We start from the raw sequence: 17048 nt of genomic DNA, 5'->3' as shown, positions 1-17048 counted from the left end.
TTTTTTGGTCTGTAGGAAAGTTATAGAGTCCACAAACTATAGGATATATCTGAAAGTCGATTAATCCTGAAGTACTGACGACCAATCTAATTTCTTGAGGTCCAAGAATGTCAGAACAGTACAGATATCCCCCAAATGTCAGGACGGTACAGATATCCCCCAAATGTCAGGACGGTACAGATATCCCCCAAATGTCAGGACGGTACAGATATCCCCCAAATGTCAGGACGGTACAGATATCCCCCAAATGTCAGAACGGTACAGATATCCCCCAAATGTCAGAACGGTACAGATATCCCCCAAATGTCAGGACGGTACAGATATCCCCCAAATGTCAGGACGGTACAGATATCCCCCAAATGTCAGGACGCTACAGATATCCCCCAAATGACCCCGTTTTGCAAAGTAGACAGTCCGACGTACTTCATAAGAGGCATGGCGAGTTTTTTGAAGTTGTAATTTTTTTGTAATAATTTTTCGGAAAATGAAGAAATTAAAAAGATTATTTTCACAATTTTTTTTTTACATATGGGGGAGGTGTTCTATAGCCCAATGAGGTAGCTGAGAACAATTCTAATTTTGTAAGTAATAGTTCTTTGCAGTGGAGGCAAAGAATATAGGAAGTTACCAGCTCACAAGGCTTTTTGGCAGGATGTACTTTACTTTCGCCACCTCCTTTTGTTACTCAGATCCCAGCCACTTTCACCTCAGAAACTTGATAGGTCCTTTGTGGCCCTTGGACCAAGTGCCACACTGAAAAGATAACTGCTTTCCCCCCACCCTATAGCAGAACTACTACTACAGGGCTGCACAAAATTACATATATGTGATTTGCATTTCTGCATTTGGGCTTCCCTACCCACGCCGACATTGGTGGTTAAGGGGGGTGAATTACCGGGTCCCGGCCGGAGATACCCCACCGATCATTGGGGAAAGCTGACGGGAGAGACCTGTGTGTAAACACCACAGGACTCTCTCCTGCCAGCAAGGACATGCTGCTTTGTATTTCTCTGCACAGCATGTCTCCCTAGTAAAACAGCACAGAAACGTTACTTAGGGCCACAGAAACGTTACTTAGGGCCACAGAAACGTTACTTAGGGCCACAGAAACGTTACTTAGGGCCACAGAAACGTTACTTAGGGACACAGAATCGTTACTTAGGGACACAGAATCGTTACTTAGGGCCACAGAAACGTTACTTAGGGACACAGAATTGTTACTGAGGGACAGACACAGAATTGTTACTGAGGGACACAGAATTGTTACTGAGGGACACAGAATTGTTACTGAGGGACACAGAATTGTTACTGAGGGACACAGAATTGTTACTGAGGGACAGACACAGAATTGTTACTCAGGGACAGACACAGAATTGTTACTCAGGGACAGACACAGAATTGTTACTCAGGGACAGACACAGAATTGTTACTCAGGGACAGACACAGAATTGTTACTCAGGGACAGACACAGAATTGTTACTCAGGGACAGACACAGAATTGTTACTCAGGGACAGACACAGAATTGTTACTGAGGGACACAGAATTGTTACTGAGGGACACAGAATTGTTACTGAGGGACACAGAATTGTTACTGAGGGACACAGAATTGTTACTGAGGGACACAGAATTGTTACTGAGGGACACAGAATTGTTACTGAGGGACAGACACAGAATTGTTACTGAGGGACACAGAATTGTTACTCAGGGACACAGAATTGTTACTGAGGGACAGACACAGAATTGTTACTCAGGGACAGACACAGAATTGTTACTGAGGGACACAGAATTGTTACTGAGGGACACAGCATTGTTACTGAGGGACACAGAATTGTTACTGAGGGACACAGAATTGTTACTGAGGGACAGACACAGAATTGTTACTGAGGGACAGACACAGAATTGTTACTGAGGGACAGACACAGAATTGTTACTGAGGGACAGACACAGAATTGTTACTGAGGGACACAGAATTGTTACTGAGGGACACAGAATTGTTACTGAGGGACACAGAATTGTTACTGAGGGACACAGAATTGTTACTGAGGGACAGACACAGAATTGTTACTGAGGGACAGACACAGAATTGTTACTGAGGGACAGACACAGAATTGTTACTGAGGGACACAGAATTGTTACTGAGGGACACAGAATTGTTACTGAGGGACACAGAATTGTTACTGAGGGACACAGAATTGTTACTGAGGGACACAGAATTGTTACTCAGGGACAGACACAGAATTGTTACTGAGGGACACAGAATTGTTACTGAGGGACACAGAATTGTTACTGAGGGACACAGAATTGTTACTGAGGGACAGACACAGAATTGTTACTGAGGGACACAGAATTGTTACTGAGGGACACAGAATTGTTACTGAGGGACACAGAATTGTTACTGAGGGACACAGAATTGTTACTGAGGGACACAGAATTGTTACTGAGGGACACAGAATTGTTACTGAGGGACACAGAATTGTTACTGAGGGACACACACAGAATTGTTACTCAGGGACACACACAGAATTGTTATTGAGGGACACAGAATTGTTACTGAGGGACACAGAATTGTTACTGAGGGACACAGAACTGTTACTGAGGGACACAGAATTGTTACTGAGGGACACAGAATTGTTACTGAGGGACACAGAATTGTTACTGAGGGACACAGAATTGTTACTGAGGGACACAGAATTGTTACTGAGGGACAGACACAGAATTGTTACTGAGGGACAGACACAGAATTGTTACTGAGGGACACAGAATTGTTACTGAGGGACACAGAATTGTTACTGAGGGACACAGAATTGTTACTGAGGGACACAGAATTGTTACTCAGGGACAGACACAGAATTGTTACTGAGGGACACAGAATTGTTACTGAGGGACACAGAATTGTTACTGAGGGACACAGAATTGTTACTGAGGGACAGACACAGAATTGTTACTGAGGGACACAGAATTGTTACTGAGGGACACAGAATTGTTACTGAGGGACACAGAATTGTTACTGAGGGACACAGAATTGTTACTCAGGGACAGACACAGAATTGTTACTGAGGGACACAGAATTGTTACTGAGGGACACAGAATTGTTACTGAGGGACACAGAATTGTTACTGAGGGACACAGAATTGTTACTCAGGGACACACACAGAATTGTTACTCAGGGACACACACAGAATTGTTACTGAGGGACACACACAGAATTGTTACTGAGGGACACAGAATTGTTACTGAGGGACACAGAATTGTTACTGAGGGACACAGAACTGTTACTGAGGGACAGACACAGAATTGTTACTGAGGGACACAGAATTGTTACTGAGGGACACAGAATTGTTACTGAGGGACACAGAATTGTTACTGAGGGACAGACACAGAATTGTTACTGAGGGACAGACACAGAATTGTTACTGAGGGACAGACACAGAATTGTTACTGAGGGACACAGAATTGTTACTGAGGGACACAGAATTGTTACTGAGGGACACAGAATTGTTACTGAGGGACACAGAATTGTTACTGAGGGACACAGAATTGTTACTGAGGGACACAGAATTGTTACTGAGGGACACAGAATTGTTACTCAGGGACACAGAATTGTTACTGAGGGACACAGAATTGTTACTGAGGGACAGACACAGAATTGTTACTGAGGGACACAGAATTGTTACTGAGGGACACAGAATTGTTACTGAGGGACACAGAATTGTTACTGAGGGACAGACACAGAATTGTTACTGAGGGACACAGAATTGTTACTCAGGGACACAGAATTGTTACTCAGGGACACAGAATTGTTACTCAGGGACACCAAATCGTTGAATTAAAGAGTATGTCAGACAACATGCAGAGGAGTGGCAGAGGAGGCAATGTTTTAGGAGTGAGCAGACGTGGCAGCAGAGGAAGGGGTCGAGGCAGCACTAGTCGCAGCCAGAGGCCAGTGCTCCCGGTGTCATCCAGCGGTCGTGTCTCCACCGACAACCCTGCCGTCATCGATTGGTTGGCTCGGTCGTCTTCCTCTTCCCAGGTCACCTCTGACACCTACAGCCAACGGTCGGTGGGTACGTCAGACACAACCGTTAGTTGGCATGGCCCGGGAGCCAGCCCACTGAAATCACGTGTCCTCTACCTGCCCCTGTCCTTTGGTGTTCCCTCACCAAGCGAAGTATCGCATGCTGTGGGCTCAGCCCCACTGTACAGTGAGGAAGAGCTAACAGAGGGCGGTCAGGAACGGGGGGAGACATCCGCCTCTTCAGCAACCAGGCGAAGAAGTAGTGGCGAGGAGAGTGGCTCGGTAGCCGGTCTAGAGACAGGTCTGTCTCCTGACCCACACGCAGCCGAGGGGGCTAGTAGTGAGGCGGAGACCCTAATTGATGATGATGAGGCTGATCGCACTTGGCAGCCTCGTCGTCATCAGGCTATTGCTTCCGCATCATCAAGAGAAGAGGGTGGCAGCTTGGCAGCGAGCAAAACAGTCGGTGGGTTGCCCAGGAGGCAGCAGGGTCGCAGCAGTGTCAGTGGAGGCAAACGGCCACGGAGTAGAGCACCAGCTCCACTGCAGCCTACCACCACGGCCAGTAGTGGTGCCGGTGTGCACGGAGGTAAGTAGCAGTCAGCCAGTGAGGAGTATCGGGGGCAAAGTTTCCTACTCGGCGGTGTGGCAATTTTTCGTCAAGCCGCCCGAGGAAGTAAACGTAGCCGTATGTCGACTATGTGGCCAGGAAGTCAAGCGTGGCCAGGGGGCCCATGTTGGGACTACAGCGTTGCGTCAGCATATGCAGCGTCGCCATTTGGTGGCCTGGGAAAACCGTGATAAAGATACGGCGGTTCTGCCTGCCCCAGCCCCCGCTCCATCACCCGCTCCGTTACTTGCTCCGTCACCCGACGTCAATCGCCCTCTCTCAGCCAGTCAAGGCTCCAACACCTCTGCTGAGGGGAGTTGTCGCTCGTTGGCATCTTCCGCTCGTTCAGATGCTCCTTCTCCTGCTACTCCTCTTCACGGATTCCGTCAGCAGTCTTTCTTGGAATCCGTTTCCAAGAGACAACAGTTTGCGAGCACGCACCCGACGGTGCAAAAGCTGAACGTCCTCCTGTCCAAGTTGCTGGTGCTGCAGTCCCTCCCTTTCCAAGTGGTGGACTCAGCACCTTTCCGAGAAATGATGGCTTGTGCCGCGCCGCGGTGGAGAGTGCCAAGCCGTCATTTCTTCGCCAAAAAGGCAGTGCCAGCCCTGCATTCACATGTAGAAGAGATGGTGGGCCAGTCTTTGAGCATGTCGGTCTCTGCCAAAGTGCACGGCAGCGCCGACGTGTGGAGCTGTAACTACGGTCAGGGACAGTACATGTCATTTACGGCCCACTGGGTGAACGTGGTGCCGGCACAGCCGCACCAGCAACTTGGACAGGTCACGCCGCTTTTGCCTCCACGTTTGCACGTCCTTGGTCCACAAAAGATGTCCGCCTTTACCACCTCTTCTTCCGCCGTGTCCTCAGCCGCCACCCCCGTGCCAAGTCCCATTACCCGACCGGCATATCACATGTGCAGGGCGCAACGGTGTCACGCTGTGCTGCACCTGGTATGCCTTGGCGAACGTAGTCACACAGGGGAGGAACTTCTGAGTGTAATGAACAGAGAAATCGACAGATGGCTGTCTCCGCGCAAACTGAAAATCGGAACCATGTTGACCGACAACGGAAAGAACATGGTGTCTGCTCTGCGTCAAGGAAGGTTGTGCCATGCGCCATGCATGGCTCACGTGTTCAATCTGGTTGTCAAGCGGTTCCTAAAATCCACCATCCCACTGCAAGACATCCTTAAAATGTCACGTAAACTTTGCATGCATTTCAGCCATTCCTACACCGCAAAGCACACCCTCCTTGAGCTGCAGCGGCAGAACGGAATTCCACAGCATCGCCTGATCTGCGACGTTGCAACAAGGTGGAATTCAACCCTACACATGTTAGACCGCCTTTACGAACAGCGAAAGGCCATCACCGATTTCCTGATGTTACAAGCGGATAAAGGTACTCCCCTGTGTAACTTCGATGTCAGCCATTGGCAGCTCATGCGTGACACCTGCCGCTTGCTCAGGCCCTTTGAGGAGGCCACGCTATTCGTGAGTCGGCAGGACTATGGAATGAACGACGTCATTCCTCTGTTGCACGTCCTGGAACAAATGCTGTTAACAATGGCTGGTCAGGGTGCGGTAGACGTGGCAGATCTCAACGCCACATGACCCCTGTGGGGGCAGGACAGGAAGAAGAGGAGGAGGTAGAGGAGGACATTTGTGCTCAGGAATTATTGAGTGAAATGGGTGGTTTTTCCACTCAGCGGACAGGAGTGGAGGAGCAGGAGCATCTGGTAGAGGAGGAGGAGGAGGAGACAGAGGACCCAGACGCACCGTGGCAGTATGCTGTGGAGATGGAGGCAGGGAGTCCCTCGCATTCCTTGGCACAAATGGCTCATAGCATGCTCGGTTGCTTGCGTAGCGACAGCCGAATAATAACCATCAGACAGAGGGATGACTTTTGGCTGTCCACCTTGTTGGACCCTCGCTACCGTTCAAAAATGGTGGCCTTTTTCACACCTGCTGAGAGGGAGGCCAAAATAACGTACTATAAAAACCACCTATGTAGTCAGTTGGTCTCTGCCTTTCTGCGCCAACGTCCATCCTCAGACACTGTGGGCCCTGTGCGCTCGCGTTCCGCTGCCATGGCAGCAGGGGAGGGGTGGGGTGGTAGGAGCAGTGGCAGCTCCACCAGCAGCGGCTGCCTCAGTCTGCAGTCGATGATGAGTAGCTTTCTTCACCAGCGCAGTGAGGAAACTACTAACCAGCCGCAGCAGCAGCAGCATTAGGTGGACCTGGAGCAGGACCTCAAACAACAGGCTTGGGCCTACTTGGACAGCACCCTGCCAACCGAGGTAGACAATCCCCTTGACTACTGGGCAACGAAACTTGACCTTTGGCCCCAACTAGCTGAATTTGCCCTTGAAAGGCTGTCATGCCCGGCCAGTAGCGTGGCATCGGAGCGCGTGTTTAGTGCGGCAGGAGGTATTGTAACTCCGCGGAGGACACGACTGTCCACCCAAAGTGTGGAGAGACTCACGTTTGTGAAAATGAATCAGGCGTGGATTAGTCTGGATTTCAAACCACTAGTTCCTGACACAACTGACTAAATCCGCCATGAATCATGCCCCAAACATGTGCCACTTTCAGGTCTCCTCACACTGCTGGTGTGTTCCATTTTTTGTCATAGGGTGCTGGCAGATTACGGGCCTCCCATTGCTGCTGCCAGGCCGTAATCTGCCATGGGTCCCAGTACCGCCTCCTCATGCTGCTGCCAGGTCCAGAGTCTCTCATGGGTCCCTGTACGGCCTTCCATTGCTGCTGTCTCCATCGCCACACTCTGCCATGTTCCACTTTCAGGTCTCCTCACACTGCTGGTGTGTTCCATTTTTTGTCATAGGGTGCTGGCAGATTACGGGCCTCCCATTGCTGCTGCCAGGCCCGTAATCTGCCATGGTCCCCTGTACCGCCTCTTCATGCTGCTGCCAGGTCCAGAGTGTCTCATGGGTCCCTGTACGGCCTCCCATTGCTGCTGTCTCCATCGCCACACTCTGCCATGTGCCACTTTCAGGTCTCCTCACACTGCTGGTGTGTTCCATTTTTTGTCATAGGGTGCTGGCAGATTACGGGCCTCCCATTGCTGCTGCCAGGCCCGTAATCTGCCATGGGCCCCTGTACCGCCTCTTCATGCTGCTGCCAGGTCCACAGTGTCTCATGGGTCCCTGTATGGCCTCCCATTGCTGCTGTCTCCATCGCCACACTCTGCCATGTGCCACTTTCAGGTCTCCTCACACTGCTGGTGTGTTCCATTTTGTCATAGGGTGCTGGCAGATTACGGGCCTCCCATTGCTGCTGCCAGGCCCGTAATCTGCCATGGTCCCCCGTACCGCCTCCTCATGCTGCTGCCAGGTCCAGAGTCTCTCATGGGTCCCTGTACAGCCTCCCATTGCTGCTGTCTCCATCGCCACACTCTGCCATGTGCCACTTTCAGGTCTCCTCACACTGCTGGTGTGTTCCATTTTTTGTCATAGGGTGCTGGCAGATTACGGGCCTCCCATTGCTGCTGCCAGGCCCGTAATCTGCCATGGGCCCCAGTACCGCCTCCTCATGCTGCTGCCAGGTCCAGAGTCTCTCATGGTTCCCTGTACGGCCTCCCATTGCTGCTGTCTCCATCGCCACACTCTGCCATGTGCCACTTTCAGGTCTCCTCACACTGCTGGTGTGTTCCATTTTGTCATAGGGTGCTGGCAGATTACGGGCCTCCCATTGCTGCTGCCAGGCCCGTAATCTGCCATGGGCCCCTGTACCGCCTCCTCATGCTGCTGCCAGGTCCAGAGTGTCTCATGGGTCCCTGTACGGCCTCCCATTGCTGCTGTCTCCATCGCCACACTCTGCCATGTGCCACTTTCAGGTCTCCTCACACTGCTGGTGTGTTCCATTTTGTCATAGGGTGCTGGCAGATTACGGGCCTCCCATTGCTGCTGCCAGGCCCGTAATCTGCCATGGGCCCCTGTACCGCCTCCTCATGCTGCTGCCGGGTCCACAGTGTCTCATGGGTCCCTGTACGGCCTCCCATTGCTGCTGTCTCCATCGCCACACTCTGCCATGTGCCACTTTCAGGTCTCCTCACACTGCTGGTGTGTTCCATTTTTTCATAGGGTGCTGGCAGATTACGGGCCTCCCATTGCTGCTGCCAGGCCCGTAATCTGCCATGGGCCCCCGTACCGACTCCTCATGCTGTGACGTTGCAACAAGGTGGAATTCAACCCTACATATGTTAGACCGCCTTTACGAACAGCGAAAGGCCATCACAGATTCCTGATGTTACAAGCGGATAAAGGTACTTCCCTGTGTAACTTAGATGTCAGCCATTGGCAGCTCATGCGTGACACCTGCCGCTTGCTCAGGCCCTTTGAGGAGGCCACGCTATTCGTGAGTCGGCAGGACTATGGGATGAACGACGTCATTCCTCTGTTGCACGTCCTGGAACATATGCTGTTAACAATGGCTGGTCAGGGTGCGGTAGACGTGGCGCACAGATCTCAACGCCACATGACCCCTGTGGGGGCAGGACAGGAAGAAGAGGAGGAGGTAGAGGAGGACATTTGTGCTCAGGAATTATTGAGTGAAATGGGTGGTTTTTCCACTCAGCGGACAGGAGTGGAGGAGCAGGAGCATCTGGTAGAGGAGGAGGGAGAGGAGACAGAGGACCCAGACGCACCGTGGCAGTATGCTGTGGAGATGGAGGCAGGGAGTCCCTCGCATTCCTTGGCACAAATGGCCCATAGCATGCTCGGTTGCTTGCGTAGCGACAGCCGAATAATAACCATCAGACAGAGGGATGACTTTTGGCTGTCCACCTTGTTGGACCCTCGCTACCGTTCAAAAATGGTGGCCTTTTTCACACCTGCTGAGAGGGAGGCCAAAATAACGTACTATAAAAACCACCTATGTAGTCAGTTGGTCTCTGCCTTTCTGCGCCAACGTCCATCCTCAGACACTGTGGGCCCTGTGCGCTCACGTTCCGCTGCCATGGCAGCAGGGGAGGGGTGGGGTGGTAGGAGCAGTGGCAGCTCCACCAGCAGCGGCTGCCTCAGTCTGCAGTTGATGATGAGTAGCTTTCTTCACCAGCGCAGTGAGGAAACTACTAACCAGCCGCAGCAGCAGCAGCATCAGGTGGACCTGGAGCAGGACCTCAAACAACAGGCTTGGCCCTACTTGGACAGCACCCTGCCAACCGAGGTAGACAATCCCCTTGACTACTGGGCAACGAAACTTGACCTTTGGCCCCAACTAGCTGAATTTGCCCTTGAAAGGCTGTCATACCCGGCCAGTAGCGTGGCATCGGAGCGCGTGTTTAGTGCGGCAGGAGGTATTGTAACTCCGCGGAGGACACGACTGTCCACCCAAAGTGTGGAGAGACTCACGTTTGTGAAAATGAATCAGGCGTGGATTAGTCTGGATTTCAAACCACCAGTTCCTGACACAACTGACTAAATCCGCCATGAATCATGCCCCAAACATGTGCCACTTTCAGGTCTCCTCACACTGCTGGTGTGTTCCATTTTTTGTCATAGGGTGCTGGCAGATTACGGGCCTCCCATTGCTGCTGCCAGGCCCGTAATCTGCCATGGGCCCCCGTACCGCCTCCTCATGCTGCTGCCAGGTCCAGAGTGTGTCATGGGTCCCTGTACGGCCTCCCATTGCAGCTGTCCCCATCGCCACACTCTGCCATGTGCCACTTTCAGGTCTCCTCACACTGCTGGTGGGTTCCATTTTTGTCATAGGGTGCTGTATGGCCTCCCATTGCTGCTGCCTCTACCGCCACACTGTGGCTCCACACTCTGGTTTTGGCCCCGTGACTGCCCAAATGAGTGAAGTGTGCGGTGATTCTAAGATCGACGGCACTCATCTGCATGTCATACTGACTGACAGTATTATTTCTCTTCCCCAGCAGACTCCAAGGGCATTTAAATTAAAGGTACAGTGTTCTGCACTAATATAAAGGCTCTCTGAAGCCTAGAAACACCCTTTTATAAGTTAAATTCGCAGCGAATATATTCGCATCGAATCGAATTTATTCCTCGAATTCGCCGAATCAGCCGAATCAAATTTTTGAATACTTCGCTCATCTCTAATCTCCATGTATAATACATAAGGGGGGATATGATCACCATGTATAATACATAAGGGGGGATATGATCACCATATATAATACATAAGGGGGGATATGATCACCATGTATAATACATAAGGGGGGATATGATCACCATGTATAATACATAAGGGGGATATGATCACCATGTATAATACATAAGGGGGGATATGATCACCATGTATAATACATAAGGGGGGATATGATCACCATGTATAATACATAAGGAGGGATATGATCTCCATGTATAATACATAAGGAGGGATATGATCTCCATGTATAATACATAAGGAGGGATATGATCACCATGTATAATACATAAGGAGGGATATGATCTCCCTGTATAATACATAAGGGGGGATATGATCACCATGTATAATACATAAGGGGGGATATGATCACCATGTATAATACATAAGGGGGGATATGATCTCCATGTATAATACATAAGGGGGATATGATCTCCATGTATAATACATAAGGGGGATATGATCTCCATGTATAATACATAAGGGGGATATGATCTCCATGTATAATACATAAGGGGGGATATGATCTCCATGTATAATACATAAGGGGGATATGATCTCCATGTATAATACATAAGGGGGATATGATCTCCATGTATAATACATAAGGGGGATATGATCACCATGTATAATACATAAGGGGGGATATGATCTCCATGTATAATACCTAAGGGGGGGATATGATCTCCATGTATAATACATAAGGGGGGATATGATCTCCATGTATAATACATAAGGGGGGATATGATCTCCATGTATAATACATAAGGGGGGATATGATCTCCATGTATAATACATAAGGGGGGATATGATCTCCATGTATAATACATAAGGGGGGATATGATCTCCATGTATAATACATAAGGGGGGATATGATCTCCATGTATAATACATAAGGGGGGATATGATCACCATGTATAATACATAAGGGGGGATATGATCTCCATGTATAATACATAAGGGGGGATATGATCTCCATGTATAATACATAAGGGGGGATATGATCTCCATGTATAATACATAAGGGGGGATATGATCTCCATGTATAATACATAAGGGGGGATATGATCTCCATGTATAATACATAAGGGGGATATGATCTCCATGTATAATACATAAGGGGGATATGATCTCCATGTATAATACATAAGGGGGATATGATCTCCATGTATAATACATAAGGGGGGATATGATCTCCATGTATAAATACATCAGTGGTTCATATAGTGAACTCGGTGTAGAGTTATTCCCCCTGAGGTCATCACAGAGGACAAGGGGGCACTCTTTACGTCTCGAGGAAAAGAAATTTAATCTCCAAACACGGAAAGGTTTCTTCACAGTGAGAGCTGTGACAATGTGTAATAGACTTCCTCAAGAGTTGGTTCTGGACAGCTCAGTGGATTGCTTTAAAAAAGTCTTGGATTCTTTCTTAGACAAACAGAATATAAGTGGATACTAACATGTATAGGTAAAGTTGATCCAGAGAATATCCGATTGACTCTTGGGGGATCAGGAAGGAATTTTTTTTCCCTGCAGGAGCAAATTGGATCGTGCTTTGCTATTTTTTATTTTTTTTTTTTGCCTTCCTCTGGATCAACTGTGGGTGTAATATTATAACTTTTTTTTTTTTTTATGGTTGAACTGGATGGACTTTTGTCTTTTTTGAGCCAAACTAACTATGTAACTATGTTTACAAGCTTTAATACAATTGTAATTCAGTTTTATGTGCCAGCTGCCAAACTTGGAATGGCAGGTGCCTGTGGATGTGCATTTTGAAATGGTTCTGAAATACTTTTAAAATAATTATTTGTTTTTAATTTGAAGGGAAGAAGATCCAGATGATGTTCCACATGGCCATATCACTTCTTTGGTATGATTTTTTTTTTTTTTTTGTTATGCCTGCATGTGACATGCTAGCAGTGCTAAGAGAGAGCGCACACAGAGACAGTTCACATGAAACCTGACCTGCAAACATTTACTAGGGAACATGAGGTCTCAGAAGGTGTAACAAGATAGTAAAAGGAAACAGTCCACCGAGTAGCAATGTAATACCACATAGAGAGTCCATGTTGGATGGCCCAGCACAAATGGGGAACCAGTACACAGGGCCACTGGACGGTATGGCAAGGGGAATGTACCCAGCCCACAGGACAGGGATTTGGACAGACCACAGTAAAACGTAGCAGGGGGTAAGCCCAGCATGCAGGACAGAGATCCGAGCAGACAAGGGTAGGACGTAGGAAGGGTTAAATCCAGCAGACAGGGGAGGGATCTGGACAGACCAGAGTAAAACGTAGCAGGGGGTAAGTCCAGCATGCAGGACAGAGATCCAAGCGGACAAGGGTAGGAAGGGTTAAATCCAGCAGACAGGGCAGGGATCTGGACAGACCAGAGTAAAACGTAGCAGGGGGGTAAGTCCAGCATGCAGGGCAGGGATACGAGTAGACAAGGGTAGGACGTAGGAAGGGTTAAATCCAGCAGACAGGGCAGGGATCTGGACAGAGGAGGTGATAAGTCCAGGCAAAGGGCAGAGATCTGGGTAGACAAGGGGTTAAATCTAGCCTGTAGAACAAAGCAGACAGCAAGGAAGACTTGGGCTGGCCATACATGGGTTGATTTTTGAACGATTTTTCGTTCGATAATGGGCCGATTTTTGCACTATTAGTGGGGCAATGACACCGTCCGATTTTCATGGTTCCTCCCCATTTCTTTTATCTGGCATGCTGGAAAATCATGAAAAAAGACCGATTTTCGAAATCATTGGTGGCACCATCGGATTTCAGAACGTACAGTGTTTTTGATTTTTGATCAAAAAATCGTTCGTAATTCAACCCATGTATGGCCTGCTTTAGCCACAGTGAGGTTAAGTCCTTAGTACACACGGCGGGGCAGCAGAGCATGGAACATCAAGGGTACAGGCCAGCACACGCAGTAGCTGTCAGATACAGCAGGAACTTAGTCCAGAGTCACAGGGCAACAATACGGGCACAGTGAGTAGCAGGCCACAATCCACTACAGCGAATTCCAGGGGCACAAGACAGAAATTCAGGGACTCACCAACCAACAGTGGCCTCAGAGGAGGAAATTCCAGGCAAAGTGGCATGGGAAAGCAGGTCCAGAGGGCAGAGGTCCTTCACAAATCCATCATGGGTCCTCTAAGGACTGTGTTTCTTGGCCTCCACTTCAGAGCCAGACAGGCAGCAGTTGAAGGAAGAGCGAGGGATAGAGTGAAGTCCCAGTGTCCAGAACGCCACACAGAACTACAAGTCCCAGCATTGTAGAAAACAAAGTCTATCTCACCAGTTCCATGTACTTCTAAGGAGACCTGCAGACATGAGCTCCTCTGTCCACCACCAAAGTAAGCTCTCCACGGTCTGACACGTTCTCCCAGCATAGGAATATTATATTGTACTTTGAATTCAACCAAGACCTAAGCATGCAAGACCCGGTGCCGGGGCATCTCGCTATATCCAGGTACAGGACACAATACCGTCTGAGCTTCCTGTGAAGGTCAATGTAATCTCCTATCTAGGGGCGGACTGACAAGTCATGTGGCCCCCGGGCAATAGGGGATCATGGGGCCCCTGTGTCCTTGCCCAAACTCAAAAAAGCCTATGAAAAAGGTACCAGGGGCATCTCATGGGGCCCCCTACTGAACCTGGGCCCTCGGGCAGTGCCCGAGTTTCCAAATGGTCAGTCAGCCTCTGCTCCTATCACCTTCGGATGCAGGAACTCCTGCATCAATTGAGCAGACAAACTGACTGCTTTTCACACTGCTGATTTCAACAAAACAAAAATATTTCTGCCTTCCGCTACATTGCGCGTATCATTTTATTTTTACTGCATCAATTGCAATATTTTGAATCTGATTTTTGTTCTTCTTTGCCCTCAGGCTGTGAAGCGGTCTCACAGACGACTTGGTCTGGCACAAAAATTGATGGACCAAGCTTCTAGAGCCATGATCGAAAACTTCAATGCTAAATATGTTTCTTTGCACGTGCGGAAAAGGTACACTGCCTAAATCATCTATTTCCTGATAGTTTCTGGTTGTGTTCGGACTTTTCAGTAGCTGTAATTTTAAAGCCCAACTCCGGTAAAAAGGAAAAAACAAACTCTGGTAACAAAAAAAAAACCACCTGCGGTTACACAGCAAGGGTTAAACGCTGGTGTCTGTCTAGGGCACAGGTGTCAAACACAAGGCCCGCGGGCCAAATCCAGCCCTCCAGGCCATTTCATGTGGCCCTTGCACCTCTCCTGCAGGTACCCCCTTCATTCTCCAAAAAATGTAGAAAACTTAATAGCCAATACTTTCTGGGGCCTTACTCCACCACATTCATCGGGACCTCAATGGTACTGTATATGAAAAATATATGAAAATAATAAAATGGCAAACATACAAATGATAAAGTAATAATATTAAAAAACAATGAATAATAATTATAAAATCCACAGTATTACAGTGCCTTGAAATAGTATTCATACCCCTAGAAATTTTCCACATTTTGTAATATTACAACCAAAAACGTAAATGTATTTTTATTGGGATTTGATGTGATAGACCAACACAAAGTGCCACATAATTGTGAAGTGGAAGGAAAATGAGAAATGGTTTTCAATTTTATTTTAGAAATAAGTGAAAAGTGTGGCGACATTTGTATTCAGCCCCCCGGAGCCAATACTTAGTAGGACCCCCTTTCGCTGCAATTCCAGCTGCAAGTTTTTTTGGGGATGTCTCTACCAGCTTTGCACATCTAGAGAGGGACATTTTTGCCCATTCTTCTTTAAGGAATAGCTCAAGCTCTGTCAGATTGGATGGAGAGCGTTTGGGAACAGCAGTTTTCAAGTCTTGGCACAGATTCTCAATTGGATTTAAGTCTGGACTGTGACTGGGCCATTCTAACACATGAATATGCTTTGATCTAAACCATTCCATTGTAGTTCTGGCTGGATGTTTCGGGTCATTGTCCTGCTGGAAGGTGAACCTTCACCCCAGTATCAAGTCTTTTGCAGACTCTAACAGATTTTACTTTGAGATTGCCCTGTATTTGGCTCCATCCATCTTCCCATCAACTCTGACCAGCTTCCCTGTCCTTGCTGAAGAAAAGCATTCCCACAAAATGATGCTGCCACCACCATGTTTCAAGGCGGGGATGGTGTGTTCAGGGTGATTAGTTTTCTGCCACACATAGTTTTTTGCTTTTAGGCTAAAAAGTAAAATTTTGGTCTCATCTGACCAGAGCCCCTTCTTCCACGTTTGCTATGTCTCCCACATGGCTTCTCGCAAACTGCAAATGGGACTTCTTATGACTTTCTTTCGACAATGGCTTTCTTCTTGCCACTTTTCCATTCTCCCACCTGAGCTGTGGATCTCTGCAGTTCCTCCAGAGTTCCCATGGGCCTCTAGGCTGCTTCTCTGATTAATGCTCTTCTTACCCGGCTTGTCATTTTAGGTGGACGGCCATGCCATCATAGGTTTGCAGTTGTCCCAAAATATTTCCATTTTCAGATGTTGGATTGAACAGTGCTCCGTGAGATGTTCAAATCTTGGGATATTTTTATAACCCAACCCTGCTTTAAACTTCTCCACAATTTTATCCCTGACCTGTCTGGTGTGTTCCTTGGGATTTATGATGCTTTTTGTTCACTAATGTTCTCTAACAAACCTCTGAGGTCTTCACAGAAGAGCTATATTTATACTGAGATTAAATTACTAATTAGATGACTTTTGAAGGCAATTGGTTCCACTAGATCTTAGTTAGGGGTATCAGAGTAAAGGGGGCTGAATACAAATGCATGCTACACTTTTCAGATATTTCAAACAAATTTGAAAACCATTTATCATTTTCTTTCCACTTCACAATTATGTGCCACTTTATGTTGGTCTATCACATAAAATCCCAGTAAAACACATTTTCTTTTTTGGTTGTAACATGACAAAATGTGGAAAATTTCAAGGGGTATGAATACTTTTTCAAGGCACTGTATAAAATACTTAATATTTACGTAATAAAACTGTTCTATTAATCTATTATTTTGGGTTGTATAGTTGTTTGATTTATGCATGAACTGAATTAACCCCATCCAGCTGCTCCGTTAAAGTATACCTAATGGCAAAACTTTTTTTTTAGTTTTTGGAGTGGAGAGGGATTAGAACCCCTGTCAGTTTTTATTGCTGTCTGTTCGCCCGTCAAGGAGATTCACCCTCTCTATTTGTCTGTTTACCATTATTATTGAAAGTGAATGTAAAAGGAAAACCCAAATTTTTGGTTGTCCCCCGAAAAGTAATAGGGGGGAAA

At 47.8% G+C, this 17048-nt stretch overlaps 1 protein-coding gene across 2 annotated transcripts in view; it reads left to right on the top strand.

Moving 5' to 3' along the window:
* Window positions 1–17048, top strand: part of NAA10 (N-alpha-acetyltransferase 10, NatA catalytic subunit) — a 52933-nt gene that overhangs the window by 16150 nt on the left and 19735 nt on the right. For both annotated transcript variants that reach the window (XM_089669148.1, XM_089669149.1), the window contains exons 4-5: window positions 12577–12622; window positions 14645–14760. In XM_089669148.1, the coding sequence (XP_089525274.1) occupies window positions 12577–12622; window positions 14645–14760 (162 nt within the window). The remainder of the gene's footprint in view (window positions 1–12576; window positions 12623–14644; window positions 14761–17048) is intronic.

The sequence above is a fragment of the Staurois parvus genome, unplaced genomic scaffold (genome assembly GCF_062004578.1).
Source record: "Staurois parvus isolate SC_StPar_1 unplaced genomic scaffold, SC_StPar_1.0 ptg000068l, whole genome shotgun sequence".
Taxonomy (NCBI): domain Eukaryota; kingdom Metazoa; phylum Chordata; class Amphibia; order Anura; family Ranidae; genus Staurois; species Staurois parvus.
This window is presented reverse-complemented; position numbering and strand designations above follow the sequence as displayed.